The sequence below is a fragment of the Leguminivora glycinivorella genome, chromosome 6 (assembly GCF_023078275.1).
Source record: "Leguminivora glycinivorella isolate SPB_JAAS2020 chromosome 6, LegGlyc_1.1, whole genome shotgun sequence".
Lineage (NCBI taxonomy): Eukaryota > Metazoa > Arthropoda > Insecta > Lepidoptera > Tortricidae > Leguminivora > Leguminivora glycinivorella.
Window position 1 is genome coordinate 24,331,633 of NC_062976.1, and position 23,159 is coordinate 24,354,791.

General features: G+C 41.0%; 1 protein-coding gene across 6 annotated transcripts in view; it reads right to left on the reverse strand.

The window, feature by feature from the left end:
* Positions 1 to 780: 780 nt before the first annotated feature.
* The window catches only part of LOC125226956, a 60,037-nt gene continuing 37,658 nt past the window's right edge, over positions 781 to 23,159 (reverse strand). For 5 of the 6 annotated variants that reach the window (XM_048131139.1, XM_048131142.1, XM_048131143.1 and 2 more), the window contains 13 exons: positions 11,087 to 11,155; positions 9,144 to 9,293; positions 8,168 to 8,314; positions 7,724 to 7,921; positions 6,564 to 7,632; positions 5,790 to 6,098; positions 5,134 to 5,276; positions 4,775 to 4,898; positions 3,978 to 4,634; positions 3,604 to 3,791; positions 3,004 to 3,219; positions 2,525 to 2,693; positions 781 to 2,283 (listed from right to left, as the gene is read on the reverse strand). In XM_048131139.1, the coding sequence (XP_047987096.1) occupies positions 2,128 to 2,283; positions 2,525 to 2,693; positions 3,004 to 3,219; positions 3,604 to 3,791; positions 3,978 to 4,634; positions 4,775 to 4,898; positions 5,134 to 5,276; positions 5,790 to 6,098; positions 6,564 to 7,632; positions 7,724 to 7,921; positions 8,168 to 8,314; positions 9,144 to 9,293; positions 11,087 to 11,091 (3,531 nt within the window). In that variant the 5' untranslated portion in view covers positions 11,092 to 11,155 and the 3' untranslated portion in view covers positions 781 to 2,127. The remainder of the gene's footprint in view (positions 2,284 to 2,524; positions 2,694 to 3,003; positions 3,220 to 3,603; positions 3,792 to 3,977; positions 4,635 to 4,774; positions 4,899 to 5,133; positions 5,277 to 5,789; positions 6,099 to 6,563; positions 7,633 to 7,723; positions 7,922 to 8,167; positions 8,315 to 9,143; positions 9,294 to 11,086; positions 11,156 to 23,159) is intronic. The other variant, XM_048131144.1, reaches the window with a different exon arrangement.

Sequence of the window (23,159 nt, forward strand, 5' to 3'; positions counted from 1 at the left end):
ATTATCGTAGCTAGCTATCTCTATCGCTCTTCCGTATTGGTGTGAGAGCCAGTGCCGCAGCCGAATTCGCGTCGCAGAAATGCCACCAAAACGTCGCAGAAATGCCACCAAAACGTCGCAGAAATGCCACCAAAACGTCGCAGAAATGCTACCGAAACGTCGCAGAAATGTAGTCGGGCTCTGTCGCGCCAATACGCAAGAGCGATAGAGGTAGCGACGAAAGAGATATTATCGTGAACGTTTCGTGAGCGTTTCTGCATTCGGCTACGCACACTGACTGTGTTTCCATTGGCGTCTAGCGTCAATGATTGTCATCTGGCTAGGCCAGCTGAAGAGCGATAGAAAGAGCTACGAAGCGTAAGCAATTGTGACGTTGGCTAGGAACCCAGGATAAAATCCTTATTTAATAATCCCGTTACATCTACTCGAATATAAATGAGTCAGTTTAATAAATTTTAAAATATTAGATGAGTGCAAATCTTTAGATGATTTATGTAATGAACCAATTGGGTACCAATAGGTTAGAATAAGTTACTCTATAATAGAAGATATTAAAACGAAACTTATTATTATGTTTGTAGATAAACGTAATAAAATGACTTATGGCAGAAGGTCCTAAATAAATGAACTGACTTGCTATTAAATGAGTTACGAGACTTGGTTTTTTTACAAGTTTTGTTTTGGGAATGTTTTTGTTTTATCGCAAGTCAAATGCCCTTCCCCTACTTTTCCCACTTGAATCTGATAGATTTCTAACTTTAGAAAATAAAACAATATCAGTTTGATAAATTAAAATGTATATTTATTTTATATTTACAAGATCATTCCTTAACTTATTATAAATAGTTAACTAATTAACGTAATTGACTAGACAATGGAATGTGTAGTAGCCTATGAGGTTGTAATTGTCCCAGTGTTTGTCACTACTCCAGTAATGGTCACCTCCTTTCCAAACAAACCTTAGAATACGTTTAAAAGTGGAAAAATACTGGCCTGCGGGAGACCTGAACTAATGCTCGCGAATCGATACTCCAGCGCGCTGCCAACTGAGCTACCAAACCCTCTTCCATAGCAGCATGGTTAGATGGCAGAGCGCTTGAATATCGGCCCAGAGGGCGTGAGTCTTACCCAAGGTAGTAATTTTACCATTTTTAAACATATTGTAAACTTAATAGCACCGATCGCAGACGTTATTTCTTGTTAAAAAATAAATTCAAACAATATAAGTTAACACTGTCGAACACTGGGACATTTACCTCATCGTTTATTGCTAAAAATATTCTCACCACAGTTATACATAAAAAGACGGATTTGTATTATTTTAAATATTCTTTACCTTTTGATAATAGCTGTCATAAGTCTATTGCATAATTATAAACCCACCCATTTTATCAATTTTTTTTTCATACAGTTGGTCGATGTGGGGGGGCCTAAGAAGGTACAGTAGCTGTTTTGTTCAACATTTTTAATGTCACAATTTCGTTCTGTTTCAGCCCCTTAATTGCTAAGAGTGGCACTAAAACTTGAGAAGTTTCATTTGCTCTGCCTGCCCTTTTTGGGAATACAGGCGTGACTATGTATTTATCTCTATTTTTGATTGATACTTGAATCTCCTGATATGTGATGTAGGTGACAGTGATGTGTTTCAATAGACACGCCGACGCCGATTATCTGGTTTAGTAACGGCGTCGGCGTCAGCGCTGCGGTATGTACATATCGGCGACGCCGCCGCCTTATAAATGCCCTGATATGTTCATGCATTAGTTTTGAAATGTCTTGATATTTCAAGATATGAACCACGATATGCCGGGCGAGTTTAGCTCCTTGTCGGCTTCAGCGTTGGTGTTGAGGTCGTGTCAGCGCTAAAACCTTATAAATATCTTGATATGTCAAGGGAACAAACGAAGTGTTTGTAACTTTTATGCAACAGCCTCACGAACCTCCCAATATACCTAGAGAGGAACCGCTGTATTTTAACAGGCAAATTGACGTCGAATGAGTTTAGCTTCGTGTCGGCGTTGGCGTTAAAGTATGTTGTGTCAGCGCCTCTTGAAACTCTTTATATGTCAAGGGAGCAAACCCAGCGTTAGTACTTTTTTGCAACTGTCTCAAGAATCGTCTTATATGTCAAGGAAGGAACCGCTGCGTTTCGACAGGCACGTCGACGCCGGGTGATTCTGGCTCGGTATCGGCGTCGGCGTCGGCGTCGGCGCTGAGGTAGGTTGTATCGGTGACGGCGGACGGCGGCGCTGCCCAGGACACCCAGCGTTCTTGTAGGTCCTGCTGAGAAGAGAAATAAAACAGATTAGTGAAAGAAAAAATGAATTACCGCTTAGTGTATTCTCATAGCATTTATAACTATTCTCTTGGCACTTCAAGCTACTTTACGTATGATCTCATTAATTTAGATGCGCCTACATTGGCTTGCATGTAAATGACTAACATGTAACGCCATACATTGTAATGCATGTCTGAGTTTCTGGTATGGTAGATAGAGTTACTAGTATGGTCGAGCCCATCTTACCTCGTGTTCAGAATGTTCAGACGGCCGTGGCGGGTCAAGCGGCAGAACGTCAAATGCGACAAGACAAGGCGTCAATAGCCGTGGAGCGTCAGCTAAGAAGGCGGCAACGGCTGCCGCGCTTGGACGCGCTGCTGGTTCTTGCTGCCAGCAGGACTTCATCAGCCCCTCCCTGGAAAGAAAGAAAATTAATAGAGATTGCTTCAAAGACTAGATCACTGATATATACTTATCGAGAACAATTAGCTTTAATTTTAATCTGGAAATCATGATGAGTATTAATAGCGAATTCTTTGGCTCAATGTTTTGTATTTCTAGATAAATTTTATACTAGCTAGGAATAATTTTACTTATTTTGTATGAAAAAAAAAGAGACAAAGCAAATGATTAAATAATGATATTACCCATGTCTTTAGCGTCAAGTGTATTATAGACAAGATCTTTGATATCAATAATTTTAGAACATTATATGTTATACTTACAGGTTGGGCTGTAACCCAGGCGGTGGTCGCAGTGAACGTCCTCTTGTGACGCGAGCCAAGACTTGGGCGTTACCGAGCCCCTGATACGGCAGGGCTCCAAACGTCACAATCTCATATAGCAGAACTCCGAGCGCCCACACGTCGGACGCGGGAGAGAAAACGCCTCGAGACAGAGATTCAGGCGCCATCCAGCGCACAGGGAGTAGGCCTTTACGGCTGTAATTATAACACAACCATTATTAGATTTGAAATAGGTTAACAAAAGAAGGAGGTTCACCAAGTATTTACACGAATTAGAAGGCAAAATATTCTCACTCACGAACAGTGAACACTTGACAGTCATTTATTTGTCTGATGAAAAGTTGGTAAAACTGCTGTAAGGCAAGGAACTGCTGGGCTGTTGAAATGTAAATTGGCTTTGCAATAGTTATAATGAATCACAACACCCGTGCAATGCTTAGGTTCGGTTGCACTGCAGCAAACCTTTTGTGGGAATAATTATTTAATTGTATGGGAAGTTTCATACATCGGTTCTGAATGAATTTGATCAGTCTGCTAAATGTGGTTACTGCAACTGGAGTAAGGTTGGGTGGTAGTTACCTGAATCTGTAGTAATCGCTCTCACAAACTGGTCGCGCCATGCCAAAGTCAGCCAGCTTCAGCTGCCGCCGCGCGGATATTAGACAGTTGCGAGCTGCTACGTCGCGATGTACGAAGCGGAGTTGTGCGAGGTATGACAGCGCACGCGCCGCGTCTAAAGCCATGGCTGTTAATCGTGTTGGCGATACCTGAAAAAAAAAACGGTTTATTTGAGGCATCACGGATAGGTTTATGATTGTAGTTATGGGTTTCTGTAAAAAGGCAGATGATCGTGGAATTACGAATTTTCACTTATGTAGCTAATGTTTTGCGTTCGTTTTGGATGTGACTGAGAAAGCGCTAAACTGTAGTTAAGTAATAGTCTTGGTTATTACCTCGTCCGCGGCTTCGCCTCCTTCTTCTACTAAATGCCGCCGCGCGAGTAGGTATCCCTTCAAATCTCCATATAACATAAATTCCATAACAGTGCAAACTGGTTCAGAATGTGTGACTACACCTAGTAGTTTCACAACATTAGGATGTTCAAGCCTCTTCATAGCCTCAGCTTCAGCGAGAAAATCTAGTTTTTCTGCCATGCCAGCGCCAGGTTTGAGCGTTTTAACGGCGACGGCGGTCCAAGCTCGCCGCTCTGATAATAATGCGTGGCCGCCGTAAACTGTACCGAACGCACCGACACCGAGCTTACGGTTGATAACGACACGCTCTCTTGGTAATTCCCATCGGTCAAGCGCGTCCAACTTTGGGGCTAGTGTGGTTAAGCCGAGGGCAGCTAAGCGAGCGCGGTAGCGTGTTTCTAAACGTCGTTTAAGCAGCCAGCCCGCGCCGCCAAGCGCAGCAGCAAGTCCGGCTATCAAGAGGGCCAGAAGCGTTCCTAGTGCTACGCGACAGTCAGCGCGTAAAGCGTCCGCTAGTGGCTGCAATGCGCATGGCTCGACGCCGTCGTTAGGAGGCAATCCGTCGGCTGTCCGCCAGCGGATCGCATTCGGCGTTAGTTTTAATGTGCTTGTCCAATCACCGACTGCACCGTACGCCTGAAATGAAACGAACAATACTTTTAACTAGAAGAAACTTATAATTTTGTTATATTTGGGAACTGTATTGACCAAGGAAAGTTTAATGCTGTATCATATATGTATATAATGTATGTATCCAAAAGAGGGTGCTATTTTACCTGTGTGCTATTGTCCCACTGCAACAACCGCTGTGGCACCATACGGGCACCTTTGCCCCACGCGAACTGTCCTGTAAGTCCGGTATAGTTGTGTGCTGAACTTTCCACATCGGCTATCAGCGACCTATAAAGGACAATAAACATAGGTTAACTTAAAAAGAAGAAGTACAAAGAACTAAGAACCTACGACCAAACTCTTTTTCTATATTTATAAATTACTTATAATACTTGCATAAATTAGCTAATATTTTTTACTATTTAACCAAACTAACTGATCAACTACTTTGATCCTGGTTCAGTCCTTAATAAGATTAAAGTATGAGTTCTTTATAAAATATGTATAATATGTATATACTGACTTGATAATTTCTTCCTGATGCAGGTCATCTAGTGCGCTGGGTTGGCGAGTAAGCAATCGGGAGAGTGCAGCAGCCCAGAGGCGTAGTACGTCGTATAGCAGTGCCGCGTTTGGCGTGGGCGTCGAACATGGACCGGCTACCGGCTGGAAAGTTAGTATTTTATTATTAGTCTTTCAGCGGCTATCCTTTAAATGGCTTATGTGAGGAAGATTAACAGAAATGAGGATTAAATGAGGTCAGCATTTTAAAAAAGAACTTATTATTCCCATTAAAAGTTAAAACCATACAAATTTAAGTCCCTTAGAAAAGATACCATACTCAAATAAGTTTTAGACATAATTTTTTTTAAATTTAGTAACAAACAAAGACTACTTCAAAGATGAGGCTAATTACTTAACAAGGTTTTGTAAAACAACTACCTGAAATCTGCACTGCGCACGCCAGCGCTCTGCCCAATCAGCCGGCGGCATCCAGTCCATTTGCCACGCGGGCCGCAGGCTCAGATGCCCGCCATCAGCCATCTTGCCAGTGCTGACTCGGATGAGGGAAGAAGGGGCGAGTGGTGGGAGGAGAAAGACTGCTTCTGGCTTGAGCTTGGCTTCGCGGGCATCTTCAGGTTAGACTAGACTATGTATGATTTCTAGCATGTGAATTACCTGAAATCTGCACTGTGCACGCCAGCGCTCAGCCCAATCAGCCGGTGGGATCCAATCCATCTGCCAAGCAGGCCGCAGGCTCAGATGCCCATCAGCCATCTCTTGCAGTTGTGCCGTCGAACATGGATGCTTGTCAGTGCTAGCTCTGATGAGGGCAGAAGGGGCGAGCGGTGGCAGAAGAAAGACTGCTCCAGCTTCTGGTGTGAGCTTGGCTTCGCGGGCTGCGCATAATGCTCCGCGGAGCGCTCGGGCGTCTTCGGGCCAGACTAGGAGGATACGCGCGCCTGCTGTTGCTGCCCGGGTTGCCCACTGTAAATAATGAATAAAAACTATAGAAATAGATGGAAAAGTCTGTCAAGAAGTAGTGTTTCTCGTTAATTGCTTTTACGCGTTATTGTAACTGTTGCATAAAACGATACGGAATCATGAATGGATATGTACTAAACTGCTTATCTTCTTATTATTGGAACTGACCCGTCCATCTACATCTAAGTATATCTAGATAAATCTGACCAAATTAACTGATTATGTACAGTAGGTACCGTATTTTGAATTGAATTGGGCCAAAACTGACTTTCAAACCTCGATACCATTATAAATGACGTTATGTTTTATAAATAACGGACGAGAGTGATTCAATACGTCATTGACTAATAAAATTACTAATGCAGATGCACGATGACACACTGTTGGATGTACAAGAATAGACGATGATGAAATATTTAGGTAATCTAGATTTACATATAAAAGGGACCAATGTAGTAGAAATCTCACCTGAGATATTAACTTATAGTCTGGCTCTAGTTTGGTTTTGTCGTCAACCGTTTCAGTCACGTAACCGGTGTCTTTGCCGGCGACGTCGTCACCCACGGCGTCGGCGTCGGGCAGCTCGGTGTGCACAACGACGTCGGCGCGCAAGCTCGCGGAGTCCAGCAGCGCTCGAGTTCCAGGCTCAGTAAGCGCCGCTACTCGGCGCCAACTGTAAGCTGATAACAACGCCCCAAGAGCGGCAGCCTCGTCACGCGAATCACCCGCTGCACGCAGCACGTACGGTCCTTCTGCGGCCTGCGATGTGTATCCTAGCACAGGCATCACGTGCGACTTTGTCTGCTTAGCCACGTCCGCAAATGCTGCGCCACAAGCCGGCCCGGCTACAGCTGATAACGCACCGTATTCACCCGTACCTAATGCATCTGACAGATGTTTATAGGCGGTAGATCCAGAACACTCATCATCGAAAGTTTCGACTTTAAAGCGAGTAGCGTGTGACGAATTCTGTTCATCCAACTCTGCCAGAGCGGCGGCAGCCGCAAGCGCTCGTGGCTGTAGTTGTAATTCACGCGGCGTTTTGTCCGGCAGCATCACTAACACGCGTACTTCACTAGCACCGAGCGCCAGCGGATTCCTCGATAGAAAATCATTTGCTGCTGCTACCGCTCCTTTAGCTCGCGCTTCCTTACCCAGTACTGCTAACTGACGTTCATCCAACTTTAGCCTAGTTAGTACGCGTAACGCGCTTAACGTTAACTCAGGAGAACGTCTGTTCACACGCTTCAGTATTCTGTACGGTTCGAAGATACATCCGATATCTTTGGGGTTAGTGCAAGGCGGTGGGCCAAGTGCTCGGCCAGGAGGTACATTTAATGCATCACAGGCGATGAATGGCCGATTTAACCTAACAGCAGATAGATGCGTGCCCAAAGGAACAACGCGTACGCGTAGCGAGTAAGCGCGAGCTAGGGTAGCTAGTTCCTTGGCTTCAGATGGGGTACTAGTAAGAAGGGTCGCACAGCGTCCTATAGTGCATATTTTCAGAGTTTCCGTTCCATTCGGATACGATAATCTGAGGGAGAAATGAAAATAGGATTAATATTGTCATTTATACAATACGACGTGAACGTGGAATATATTGCCGCTAAAAACTGAATACACACCCGTCCCATTTGGAGGCATTAGCGAACAGGCTGGCGACCTCTGTAGGTGTCATGTCATAAAGCGCGGCAATGTCTTCGTCCACCAGGTCGAGTAGCGATCTTGCCCCACGCGGCGCGGTCGGTCCGCCCGCGAGGCAAATCCGCCGCGCCGGCGCCATTGCGTCGCCGAGGCCAGCGAGACCGTAGCCATCCATAGCACTGGGGGACGGATAAGTAAAAAATACTACAGAAAATATCTATGACAATTTTATTATAATATACTTAGGGCCACTTGCACCACCCGCTTAACTCAAGGTTAGTGGGCTGTCAACTGTCAAATTCCATATAAAATGGTGGGTTAACCCTCCATTTTTGGTGGTGCAAGTGACCCTTAGAATTTTTTTTTAAAGCCAAATTAATTGCCAGCCGGAAACTATATAACTTACTTCTAATTGAGTAACTTACTCGAGAGGAGCTTCAGCAGCGGGCGTGGGTAGTATAGCAGCAGTAAGGTGGCCACTAGTGAGGAGACGGTTGACAGCTATGTGGCATTTGCGTGACGCCGGCGCGACGCATTCTGCCGGCGGCGGGACAGCTTTGGCACGTACACCTCTGGAAAATCATAATGCACTGATCATAAGACAAGCCAAGTATAGGTACTGTTTGCGCCTTAATTCAAAACCTCTTGACAAGAAGTTGAAATAAAGAAAAGAAGTGACAGTAAGTCAGTGTCACGAGCGAAAGAAAAACGCATTATCGTATAATACGTATGTTGCGAAGATTAATTCATTTATATAATTAAAGGGAATCCTCAAAATAAAATAAAATACATTCAAATAAACAACCTAAGTAATAATATCAGTGAGGATACTCGCCAAGGATCCCTCCTTGGCGAGTGTCCTCCGGCTCCCGCCAGTGACCAATATATATTCGGTAAGTTATTTCGCAGCCCCAGGGGTACTACAGCATATTATGTACGTCAGATCACTATAGTTTCTGTCATAATTATGTTTTATTAAATAAGAAAAGGTCTATAATGATTTAGCACTTCAAATTTCAGTTATTATGCAATACACCTTTACCACCCTTATAGCCTAAGGTTTTTGATATAAACACTAGTTAAATTATGGTGTCGTTGCCAGGCGGTTTTGTAGAAGTATTCTGTTCTTAAGTAACATTTCATCTGGCCGTTAAGGCCGCTAGACGTGCAGTGCGAGCCGACGCCAACCCCGCCACTCATTGCCACGTGAGTCTGCAGTCACTTGTTTATTACCTCGCCGCCAACGCCGCCGCCGCTAACTCCCGCAGCGCCGCGCCGACGCCCTCATCGCCGAGCATAGCGCTCGTGACTAGTAGCTCCGGCGGCGCTTCGGCGCGCGCGCTCAGCACGCCGCACAACGCCACTGATCCCCACGTGACTCTGCAGTCATTTGTTTATTACCTCGCCGCCAACGCCGCCGCCGCTAACTCGCGCAGCGCCGCGCCGACGCCGTCATCGCCGAGCATAGCGCTCGTGACTAGTAGCTCCGGCGGCGCGTCGGCGCGCGCGCACAGCACGCCGCACAACGCCGCCACGCATAGCCATGTGATTCTGCAAACGGAATACCGAATTATAATGCAATTTGTACATTGATATCAGCTAAGAGTGTTATAAAATTCCCAAGTGTAGATTTCGCGGGTCAGAGACAAAGTGGAACATTTTTGTTATCTGTAGATGGATGTTTTGAGCTAGTATTAAAAGTGATTGCTCGGCACATTTCGCTTCATAACGAGAAGCAGTTTCAATTAGCGCACGCGATGGTGACCCGAGTCTAAATTTCTAAAAGAACGTTCTTCTTTTGTCTTCGACCATGATTCTGTAGGTATCTACGTGATCTACATATTCGGAGAAGAGTATTGTCTTGTCAACGTTGCGTCGACTGGAGTGAGAGTATAGAGGCATATTGTATAGAGGCAATTAAATTAATGAGGAGGCACACTCAAAGGTTATGACATGACAGATGGCGCCACCCTATTAGTCCATTGCACAGATAAAGACTTTCATACGTGAGAGCGAGAAGATGATATATGTTTTCTCTCTCTATCAAATATGAATGACAGTGAAGTGCCTAGACACTTGCACAGGCGCCGTCTGGCGGGATAAAATGTCAGCGTGCCTCCTCATTAAATGACGTCGAGGCTTTGGAGACACTACGAACGTGGGGTATCTCGTCTTTCTTACGCTTCGTGCAGTCAACTGCAGACTTACGGCCCAACCACGACATTGGTCTAAGCGCGGCAGCGGCGAGCGGCAGGCATACGTGCGAATGAAAAGTCCCATCGCTGTGTCTCGCTTCAATGTATGGCCGCCGCTCGCCGCTGTCGCGCTTAGACCAATGTCGTGGCTGAGCCGTTAGCGACTCTTTGGACACTTGTATGAGCTTCAATACATTGTTTGACATGCACGTCGCACGCCCCGCCCGCCGCCCCTTTGCACGCCCAATATGAGCGCGCACTCAGACCTTACACCAAAGACATAATTACCTATGTAACTCCGTATAGACGGATAAGTCTAAGAAAAAAACCGGCCAAGAGCGTGTCGGGCCACGCTCAGTGTAGGGTTCCGTAGTTTTTCGTATTTTTCTCAAAAACTACTGAACCTATCAAGTTCAAAACAATTTTCCTAGAAAGTATTCATAAAATTCTACTTTTGTGATTTTTTTCATATTTTTTAAACATATGGTTCAAAAGTTAGAGGGGGGGACGCACTGTTTTTTCTTTAGGAGCGATTATTTCCGAAAATATTAATATTATCAAAAAACAATCTTAGTAAACCCTTATTCATTTTTAAATACCTATCCAACAATATATCACACGTTGGGGTTGGAATGAAAAAAAATATCAGCCACCACTTTACATGTCCCCTACATGGGTGCCCATAGGTGCCCTAATAAAACATTTTTTTCCATTTTTTATTTTTGCACTTTGTTGGCGTGATTAATATACATATTGGTACCAAATTTCAGCTTTCTAGTGCTAACGGTTATTGAGATTATCCGCGGACGGACGGACGGACGGACGGACGGACGGACGGACGGACAGACAGACATGGCGAAACTATAAGGGTTCCTAGTTGACTACGGAACCCTAAAAACGTACCTCGAAGTCATAGAGAAAAGGTGGCCTAGATGGCGTTACACCTTTGGGGAACGCTCGGCTAGATGGCGCTAAAATTAATATTTGTCATTTTAACTCATATCTTGATAACAATATGGGCCAAATTGTCAAAACTGAGGTTCAAAAATTTAAGCCTGTGTGGAGAGATGACAGTCTATGCACTGTGATTACACATTTTACTTTGACAGTAACTCTCTATAATGATCCTCTTTGCCTTATTATGCTTACCTCATACAGTAGCGGCCAGCGGGCGTCGTAACGACGCGGCCGCCGCGAGTTTGGAGCCGTAAACAGCTTCTGAAAAGAAGAAAGAATATTTGTAGTTTGTCAGAAAGAAATTCGAATGAAAACTTAAGAACACATGTAATATAACATATTTTAGTGTAACTTTAGATTTATTGAGAAATTGATAAACAACCGCCTGATGTCATACTTAAATAACATAAGTTGAATTATCGCAATAAGATGTCATATATTAAAGAAAATTTTCGACACTTGCAAGGGAATCAAAACCTACAGGGTGCTTCCCGTGAACTCAGAATCTTGAAATTTGGTACGAAGCAACGTCTTATAGCATAGATAAAGGAAAAATTACGAAAACCATAAATTTTTAGTTACATCACATAATATATTTTTTTTTAATAATTTTAACCTTACTACCCATTTCCTCATAAACGCGTAGAGGTATTAAATTGAAATTCATACCAAATACTCAAGTCTATAATACCTTTAAGCTGTAACAAAATCAAACTTCTATGTCAACGCAATGAAAAAAAATGAAAAAAAATGAAAATGAAATATTTATTTTTCAAGTAGGCATATTACAATGCGCATATGAACGTCAAATAAAGCTACGCCGGCTCTAACCCTACGCCTCAGCCTCGAGAAGATTTCAGTCCCCCCTCAGTTGGGAGGGGGGTATCCACTATGGGTCCAATCAAAAGAAACAGCAATTTAAGCTGCATATTTTGAAACTCGCAAGTACTCGCAAGGGAATCAAAACCTAAAGGGTACTTCCAGTCGACCTAGAATCTTGAAATTTGGCATGAAGCAACGTTTTATAGCACACATAAAGGAAAAATTCCGAAAACCTTAAATTTTTAGTTACATTACAAAATATATATTATGACTCGATTGTCGTAATGAACGAACTTTGTAAACCTTGCAGGTTTGTACGGAACCCTCGGTGCGCGAGTCCGACTCGCACTTGGCCGGTTTTTAATTCAAATATCCGATTTACGATAGTAAGATATAAGAATACGTCGCATATTTCAGAACCCGGCTGAACAAACACTATCTAGAGGCCTTATTCTTTTAATTTGTCTTTATTTGATTATTAGAAAAGTATTCTTATTTACATATGGCTGATATTTAAATTAATATGTATAGAATTTGAGGTGATAACCTATTCGGCCTCTTTAATTGATACATTATTGATGTCTCAATTCGATTTCACAAGCGTGTTCACAGAAGTTTTATTTTGTACTAATTTAATAGTCGAGCAAATGAATTTTTACCTACATAAGGTGAAATAGCCCATAATGGACGGTGATGCCATTATGGACAAAAAACACAAATCCTTAAAAATAAGTATCTAAAATTAGTTTCTAAAAACTGACGGCTATGTACCATAAACTAGAGTTGTAGAGCTGTTTCATTTTGAAGTTTCAATTAATTCGGTTATTTCTGAAGGATTTGGCGACAAGATAAAATTCATCAGTTTACTGAAAAAAATATCAAGACGAATTCTTAGTAATGTTGCTAAGAGAGTTGAGTTCATGTATAAAATAATAAAAAAATAATACTCGGTGTAAACTTGAATGCGTTTTACTTACTGCATTAAGCATGAGATAAGGTATAAAACATACTAGTTTGTTGCTCCAAAGATATAAAGAAATGGCGTTATTTTGCGAGTGTCCATTACTGGAACCGAAAAACTGCCTACCTCCTATGATGGACAAGGAACAATTTACAAAACCAAAATTTACAAGAAACAATCCTATGTTAAAATAACTCAAACTAATTGTATTTATGGTATATAAAATTGACTCATTGAGTATCAGTTGGCTTTAAAAGTAAAATTTTAAACTTATTTCACTGTCCATAATGGGGGATCCATTACTGGAGAACTGCCGTCCATAATTGGAGAAAAAACACCTAGTTTTAATTTGTTAAGTATGAAAACTCTATTAGGAATATCAATTCTGCAATACGCTTGAAATGTAAAAGAAGGATAGGACATTCAAGATTTAACACGCTTAGCGGTAGAATTTTTACATTTATGAGTGAAATATCAAAAACAGGCGAAAATTTTCCTTAAACTGTCCATGATTGGGTCCGTTACCTTACATACCTACCTATTTACCTATACATATCCATACTTCCAAACTAATATTATAAATGGGAAAGTGTGTGTGTCTGTTGTTTGTCCGCCTTTCTCGGCAAAACGGAGCGAAGATTGTCGTGATTTTTTAAGTGGAGATAGTTGAAGGGATGGAGGGTGACATAGGCTACTTTTCGTCTCTTTTTATCGCGAGCGAAGCCGCGGGCAAAAGCTAGTTTACTTATAAACTCACTCATGTAAGGTACAGCGGGGTAAATCTCGATTGGGGGACAATTGTAACTGATCCAATTTTTCCATTATTAAGTACACTATGTTATTGAGTTCTACATGTATCCACTGAACACATATATAACCGGTGGACACTCTATTTAATAATGCAAACATTGTAAAACATGGGAAAAATGGACCAGTTACATTTGCCCCCAGTCGAGATTTGTCCCGATGTACCTTACTCCCAAAAATGGTGAACAAAGGACATGAAACTGCTCAAGTTTTTAGTGCCACACCAGGGGCAGCTCACTCCGCGATTCTATCGCCGCGCTACAAGTACATCCTGGCGGCCGCGAGTTCGCGGCCTACTCAGGGGTGGCGCGCGTTCTCACGGAATACATGTTCGCACGTCTTTCTATTGTTACTTTACGTCGTAAGGTTTTTTTAAGCGATGTCCGCGTGAGGAATGGCTAATAATACTTAGTTAAATAGACATAATATATTGAGATCTACTACTGGTAAAGTCCCACGGAAAAGTTCAATAAGGCTTGTGATGTTGGAACTTGAACAAAAATATATAAATACAGTATATTATATACCTAGAAAGTACCCAAGACTTGAATATAATAGTATAACATTTTATGTGAGTATTAATTCGTTTGAATCCATAGTAACCCTATCACCGGACGCCGCGCACGTGCGGCTCGTTTCTTTGTAAGAATTTTGTAGGTATTTAAAATTTCGCGGCATTTCGTGAACATCAAAGCAGTGGGCCTTCTGTACTTGTACTATTATATATTCTGTGGCCACACTTAGAAATTAAGGGGTTGAAAGAAGATGACATTGTGATAGGTTTAGCAGTGACAAGGTGCTAGCCCGTCAACCGACGACCACAATACCTATAACCTATTTTATTTTATAAATCACACTAGGTAATCTAGGTATATTACCTAGTGTGATTTATAAAATAAAATGTTAAAATTAAAACGAAAGATCTTTCGGTAGACAACTGCTGAGCCGCATAAATGATTAACTGCTTTGTTTAACAGATTAGGATCGAAGTAAAATCATTTTGGGCTTGACTAGAGTAAAAATATATTTATTTTATTCACACGGAGCTAAAAATAGATACACCTACGTTCAGAAAAAAATATTCTTGGTATAACCACAGGCTAGTCGGTTACACTAGGGGTAAAAAACGTTTTGTTAAATCTAATACATGACGACCGGTCTGGCTCACTCGGTAGTGACCCTGCCTGCTGAGCCGCGGTCCCAGGTTCGAATCCCGGTAAGGGCATTTATTTGTGTGATGAGCACAGATATTTGTTCCTGAGTCATGGATGTTTTCTATGCATATAAGTATGTATTTATCTATTTAAGTATGTATATCGTCGCTTAGCACCCATAGTACAAGCTTTGCTTAGTTTGGGGCTATGTTGATCTGTGTAAGGTGTCCCCCAATATTTATTTTATTTATTTTATTTTAATAAGTCGTTAAACATTTAATGTACGTAATCGTTTATATAAAAAAAAACAGATCTTTTTAACCCCCGACGTAAAAACGACGGGGTGTTATAAGTTTGACGTGTCTGTCTGTTTGTCTGTCTGTCTGTATGAGTGTCTGTTTATTTATGGCATCGTAGCTCCCGAACGGATGAACCGATTTAAATTTAATTTTTTTTTGTTTGAAACCTGACGTAGTCGGGCGTCTTCTTAGTCATGTTTCATGAAAATCGGTCCACTATATTATGGTTTATCTAGACAACCTTGGACTTGGCCAACTTGTAATAAGGCAAATTATTACATTTTAACTTTAAAGTTAAAATAAGCTTCCACATCTTTGCCTATCTTAATAGTTATTTGTTATACAAGGGGGCAAAGTTGTATTTTAACGCCGAGTGTGGAATTAAAAAACGAGCAAGTGAAAGGATTCTATAGTTGAACCACGAGCGAAGCGAGTGGTTCGAGAATAGAATCCTGAACTTGCGAGTTTTTAACACACGAGAAGTAAAATACATTTGCACCCGAGTGTAACACAAAACTTTTACCCTCACTATAGCGAGGAAACTACAGCGCAAAAATGCGTTTAATCACTGCTTCCAGTAGTTCCACAGGTGGTAAATCATCCTTATTACTTAGATTCACCTACTTTTATCAATTTTAAAGCAGTTAATTTGACTTTATTCAAGGTCAAATTACTTTACCCACTAGTGGATAAAATGCGTTTTTACCCGCTGGTATTAAAGGACAAAACACGTGTTTCCGAGCTAGTGAGGGGAAAAAAAGTTTACCTACCAAATGTAGGTACTATGCTTATGTGCAATTGTGCATGTCAATATTATCTATTGATCGCTAATTGCTCCCTCAAAAACGACCTGATAGTTTAAATTATTCATATAGAATTCTACGACATTCATATTAAAATAAAAGATAATATGTTGATTATAATATGATAAAAGAGTTATGACGTGTTTCGCGACGCTGTGCCGGCTGCTCAAACATTTTCTATTCAATGATAACACATAGGTATATAGTTCAACGACCATTATCTTGTAAACAATTTTAAGGACCAATAAGGTTGTTAATAAGGTAGAATAATATAATTATCACCACACCAACTTGATAAAGGCTCTCTTTTTCCTGTTCGAAAACAGATAGCAAAATTGCATTTTATCCACAAGAATGCAAAGTAATTTCATACAAATTTTAACTTGATGTCTTAATCTGGCTGGTAGAATTTACCTATAAATGATGATTTTGAACCATAAATATTGAATAAATTGATGGATTTGATTTAATTTTATGTTTTGTAGTAAATATTTTGTTTGTGTTGGTGTGGTGAAAAAATTTGTGTTTCACTCGGTGGCAAAGTTTGTTTAACCTTCGTGTCTTGAAACTCTCGCAACGCTCAAGATTCCACTTTTTGAACCACTCGCTACGCTCGCGGTTCAATATTGGAATCTTTCGCTTGCTCAGGTATAAATATTGGCACGTGCGGTTAAACAACAACTTTGCCCCCTTGTAAAACAAATAACTATTAGATCACACTAGCTGAAAATATATCCGATAAGAATATGAATATGAAAAAAAAAAAAAAAAAAAAAAAAAAAAAAATCAAAAAGATACCAAACATTTCCGCGAAGCTTTTGAAGTGGAACTTCTAATGAGGCTTCCAAGTGACAGCGTTACGGCTCAGCCACGACATTGGTCTAAGCGCGACAGCGGTGAGCGGCGGCCATATATTGGAGCGAGACAGCGATGGGACTCTTCATTCGTACGTATGGTTGCCGCTCACCGCTGTCGCGCTTAGACCAATGTCGTGGCTGAGCCGTTAAGCGTTTAACGCTGCATTGCCAACTCGGGTTTTGAAATACCCCTTCCTATTTTCATTTCAAGTTTCACTTCTTCCGCGTGGAGGGACTCCATGCACAATTTTTTTTCTGTTTCCGCTTGTACTATCAGCTGCAAAAAGTACATGGACAAATTAATAAATCAATTCGCCATGCACTTTCGCAGCTGATCCATACTAATATTAAAAATGGAAAAGTGTCTGTGTCTGTTTGTTTGTCCATCTTTCACGGCAAAACGGAGCGACAAATTGACGTAATTTTTTTAAGTGGAGATAGTTGAAGGGATGGAGTGTGACATCTTAGGCTACTTTTTGTCTCTTTCTAACGCGAGCGAAGCCGCGGGCAAAAGTTAGTAGTACCATAGATTAAATATTTTCTCTGCTCCCAACTAACTCAGCTTTCAAACAAAAAAAACTAAATCGAAATCGGTTCATCCGTTCGGGAGCTACGATGCCACAGACAGACACACACACAGACAGACAAACAGACAGACAGACAGACAGACAGACAAACAGACAGACAGACACGTCAAACTTATAACACCCCGTCGTTTTTGCGTCGGGGGTTAAAAACTAGTGCCAACGCCAAATCTTGGGATTAGTTGTCAAAGCGGACCCCAGGTTCCCATGAGCCGTGGCAACTGCCGGGATAACGCAAGGAGTATGATGATGATGGTACTAGCCCCACAAAACTCTGGAACTAGTTTGACTGTGGGATCAGCAGTTTCTCAAAGATTATAGTATTTTATGCAACAGGCATTTAAAGGGGGTCAGAAAAGGGTAGTGGCGTGGTTAATAAAGACGCCACGAGTATTTTTTGACTAAGTTAAACACCGTTGCATACAATACTTTTTCTACGACCGTGCACTTAGTTTTTAATAGTTTTCTAAAATTCGTGAAATTTTCCTTTAACGCAAAGGTTTGCACTGTCAGCGCAGCGCAGCTGCCCAAAAGCCATCCCGCGCACGCGCGCAGTATCGTTATAATGCGTTGCTATGGTTACAGAGCCAAACAATGCGTTATCAATTTTTTCTTTACTGCGCGCATGCGCGGAAAACCGGCGGACGCTGGCTTTGAGGAATAGACTCTTATGTAGGGTTTTAAAGATCTATGCATGACCCTGTAAATGACAATAAAGAAGGTCACGCGCGTTGGGCTCCAGGGATCCTTTAGGAAGGCAAAAGGTCGGCCTGAGTGGAGAGCACTGCAACGTACAGCGACTTATGGTGGTCACGACCCTCAGTCATGAGGTTTCGACAAAGAAGAAGAAGAAGAAATGACGAATAATAAGGTTTCAGGTGGCGAAATCCGGGTCAATCTATTTTTACCGCAAATCCGGGAGCCGACCGCAAAAGTGGCAGGTAACCGGGAGCCGGACTTGAAATAAAAAGCTGTTGAGTGGCAAGGATACCGATAAAATGACAGAAAAAGTTTACCCTTGAGTGGCGGGGCCCTCGCGGTGGTCATCGCGAATGTTACTTATGTTACAAAAATTATAATTACTCAAAAAATGTAGGGATGTTGTGCATAAACCATATATCACTAGATTCATTATGAAACGGCGAAAATTATTCAATAGCAAAAAAATACATTCCATTTATGTGAATTTTGACAGACTCGATCAAATATCAGATGGCTACATTTTCCACTTCCATGTATGTAACTTTATTTAGGTAAAAAAACAGTAGATTGTAGAAAAAAGTAATCCAGGGACTTAAATATACATTTATTTACACTTATATCCCTTTTTTAACATATTACAGTACATTTTTGCGAAAAAACGGTTTTTAAACACGTGTCTCAAATATGGCAGGCGGGTGGTCCAATCAAATTGGGTCATATTTCAAGTTGTTTTGAAGTTGAAGGTGTTGAACCTTTACTGAATGCCGTCCTTGTTTAGTGACGAATAGTTCGTGCAAGTGTGAGGAAGCTAGATATAGTTTTAGACGGTTTTATTTATATATTTAGGTATATCGTCGCACGGGGTCCGGGAGCCGGTCCCTGCCACTTAACAGCTTGTTTTTCCCAGAGTCCGGCTCCCGGCGCCTGCCACTTAACGGAATGTTTTATAAAATGACCGCGCCACTTCTCCCCTATGCAACTTGTAGCTCTGCCACCTGAGGGGTTAAGTCTTTGTAGAAGTTGAAATCATCTCCTTGAGATTTTTACTCTAATGTTAATATTAGAGAAAAACGCTTTATGGCCGCTGTACACACATGGCCAACAGTTCCACCAACCCCTTGGCCATGTGTGTAGAGGGCTACTTGGCCGTAAGTTGGCAGTTGGCGCTTGCGCTTGCCGGCCAACCGATTCGTGTCGGTTTTTTGTCCACACATCAAAGGATCTTGGCGCCAATGGCCAACTGCGTTTACACGTTGGCGCTTCATTCAGTTGGTCGTCAGCCGTCAGAGAGGACAGTAGTGATATATTTACGAAAATAATAAGTTTATCTATGCCAATAATAGTGTAGATTTTAGGAAATAAAATAACCTTGCAAATGTTTAATGTATTTCCTAAAAAAGATAAATGTTCTTATCAGAATATTCAAAAAATTGTTAATATTGCAAATAATTTAATTTTACTACGGGGTTATTATTTTTTAATATTTTTTTTCTGACAACGTCTATGACCAAGAATTTCCTAGATTTTTTCATTCCACGTCCATCTTTCATGAAGAGCCAATGCCAAGTGATTGGTTCGCCAATGTGTAAACAGCGGCTCTTATCTTGGCCAAGGGGTTTCACAAAGGGCTGGTGGAACCGTTGGCCATGTGTGTACAGGGGCCATTAGAGTAATAGGTACGTAATTACAATTACAGATGTAGTGTGAAAAGATTTGCCTTCGTTATATGTATGTAGATGAAAAGAAGTGAAGGGAAATCTCTTCTTAATTCATAATTCATAATTTCTTTATTGCATCCATGGTTACATCTAGGTGTTACATATTTATATTGGTTTCACATGGACCCTGACAGGGTACAGCAAGTCTTAAATCTAAATTATGCTAGGTATTGAATCGATTATAATATTACAATATTGAATTTAACAAGGTAATTATGTAAAAGTATATAATAGGAAACAATGAAATAGGACATAAAGGTAGGTATGTCAAAAAAGAATTAAAATTATGAATGTCACTTGAAGTTGCTACGTATACCAAAATAGATAATATGTCACAGAATATTCAATTAAGAGGGTAAGAAAATAAAAATAAGATTAAAATTATATTAATTAAATTGGCGTGTGTAAATTTGAACTAAAACTAATAGCATTCATTATCATCATTCTTTTCATCCAAAAAATCATTAAGTTTATAGTAGCACTTACTTAGTAATAAATTCTTCAATTCGTTATTAAATTGTTTGTGTGATGTCTGAGTTTTAATATCGTCACTAAGTTTATTATATATTTTGATAGCCATCATTTTTGGGCTTGTTTTGTGTATGTGTAGTTCTGAACGTTCCGGTGGCGCCAGGTTATGTTTGTGCCTACTCTCGTACCGTCGAGGACGGTCGGCTATTTTTGGAAAGTCTTCTTCCTTGGTCCCTTATTGCTGAGGATCGCGACCATATAATTATGCAGCGAGTCCACAGCGTGCGGTCATGCGCCATGTGTATTGCGCGCTGCATGCCGCCACCACCCGCCATCTTCGCAGCATCTGACCGTCTCATGGGCGCCCTACCCTGAGCACGCTTGCCATTCATTTGCCCCACAATGATCAGCTTAATCAACTTCTCTCGTTAATGCTAGTCTAGTTCATGAAGGGAAATATCTACACATAATTTAAGTTTCGATCAGCGTTCTATCACCGATTGTCATTTGTCTCGACCCCCTGGCGTGCCCTAATTCGTGGTATGAAAAATATACCGCTGTGCTCACAACACCACACCTTAATACTCTTGCCACTTTTGCGAATTGGTTTTCTCATATCCAATATTAGAAAATGATATTAGAACTAAAGAAGGCGTTCCAAAATTGAAACACTTATCTCAAATTATCCTGCAAGTTGTTTTTATACTGTCAAAGTAAAATGTGTGGTGAAGTGCATAGACTGCCATCTCTCGACACAGGATTAAAGTATTTGAACCTAAATTTGACCCATATCCATTGATACCTAGCGCCATCTACTCGAGAATCAACCAAAAGTGTGGCACCAATGAATAGACAATAAATCTTTCTTTATGGTTCCGAGGTAAGGTACAGCGGGGCAAATCTCGACTGGGGGGCAATTATAACTAATAATTTTTTCCATTTTTACACTATGATGTTGACACATGACTACATGTATCCACTGAACACGCCTACCATATATAACCGGTGGACACTATTTAATAATGCAAACATTGTAAAACGTGGAAAAATGGACCAGTTGCCCCCCAGTCGAGATTTGCCCCGCTGTACCTTATGTTTTTTTCTTAGAAATATTTGTCCTTTAAAATCTGACCAGAAATAGATAATTATTGTCAGGAGAGCGCTGTTATTCTGATGTATGGGGTGATAGTTCAGTTTAGTATGAACATAATAGTTCTAATGAAATCCCGCAACATGGTTAGTTATATATTTCTGCACGGGTAGCATGGGCGCGCGATAGACGATAAAATATCAGGCTGTCCCTATCGCACTATTAGTAAGTGCGATAGGGACGGCCAGATGTTTTTATCATTTATCGCGCGACCATAATTGCCTGCCTGGGGGCCGATTTTTGAGTCGCACGGCGTTCGAATTCAGAAAATTGTCACTGAAAATAGTAGGCAATTCACCGTTTTCAACCAGTATTTTAGTGACAGTGAGACTCAAAAATCGGCCCCCTGGTCAGGCTTTACGGAGTAATATAATAACTAGCTTTTGCCCGCGGCTTTGCTCGCGTTAGAAAGAGACAAAAAGTAGCCTATGTCACTCTCAATCCCTTCAAATATCTCCACTTAAAAAATCACGTCAATACGTCGCTCCGTTTTGCCGTGAAAGACGGACAAACAAACAGACACACACACTTTCCCATTTATAATATTAGTATGGATGTCTTTGTTTATACTGAGATAAAAATGACATCTAATATTTCTCAAGGGCAAGCGGTGTCATCGAACTTTAAAGATATCGCTAACTAACGATTGATATCATTAAATTATAATCATATTGATTTGATATTGATATTAATCTTTTTCTTATCGTGTCCACTTATATCTTCTATTAGATGGGCTATACCTAAAAAAATTGATATTCTAAGCTATTGAGGCTATTGTTTTTATATAAAGGACAAAATTTTGAGAAATTCTGAGCTTAATTCACTGTTTAAAGTTCTTCTTCTTCGTGTAAAGGGATCAAGTAAAACTACAATCACTTCAAGCCCTCGAAGGGTAGCCCTTAAGAGATCTTCTTCAGTACACATCGTTGAGCACCGGGGACACTGTCTCATATGTATTGTTGTTTGGGGACGCCACAATCGCAAAATATATCATGTCGCCCAATCTCCGATTTCTGGAGTAATTATCCTTTGATCGATCCACTCCCGTCACACGTCGGACACTGGCGATCAAATAAATATATGAAAGAGGCGCGTTCCTAGCACACAGTCTAAGCTCGTGTACGTGAACGCGTGCTATGCTTGTATGTATGAGTGAAATATGACAGGTCGACTGTTCGCGTTTTTGACAGGCTGTAACTGTGAGGTAACCGAGAGGGGATGGGCGGCGCCTTCGGCGGGGAGCGGGAGTGGCCATACTGTAAGATAGTAACTCTTTATTATACTGTGCTCCCGTCCTAAGTTTGTTTAAAGTTACACTAGTGTTTTAATGAGGAGTCCCTAAGGAGAGTTAGTGAGAAGCCCCTAGCTTTTTAAAGGAAATAAGTAATATTATAGATAACCTTCAAATACCTGTGTGAAGACTATTTGCACAAAAAACGATGACAATATTTTTCGGCATTGAGATGAGATGAGAAAATAGAAATACATTTATTTTCGAGAATGCAGATTATTATTAGAATAACTATGCTCCAGTACGAAATGTAGAAAAAAATTATTTGAAGTAGTGCCGGACGATTTGGACAGTCACCTGCAACAATTAACCTATCTATAGATGGCTTTGATGATCTGGCAATCATTGCATGATGCCTTTGAACCATTATGTCGAACAAAAGGATCCGTCGCAAAATAGCTGACATGATAATACATAATAATATTATGTATTAAGAGTAACACAGTATTAACTGGACATATCTTATACTTTTAAACGAGCAATTCTTGTATATTTATTTATTTATATATATATTTATTTATTTACACTGACGATCTCGGAAACCGCTCTAACGATTTCGCAGAAATTTGTTATGTGGGGGTTTTTGGGGGTGAAAAATCGGTCTAACTTATCCTTAGGTCCCGGAAAACGCGAATTTTCGAGTTTT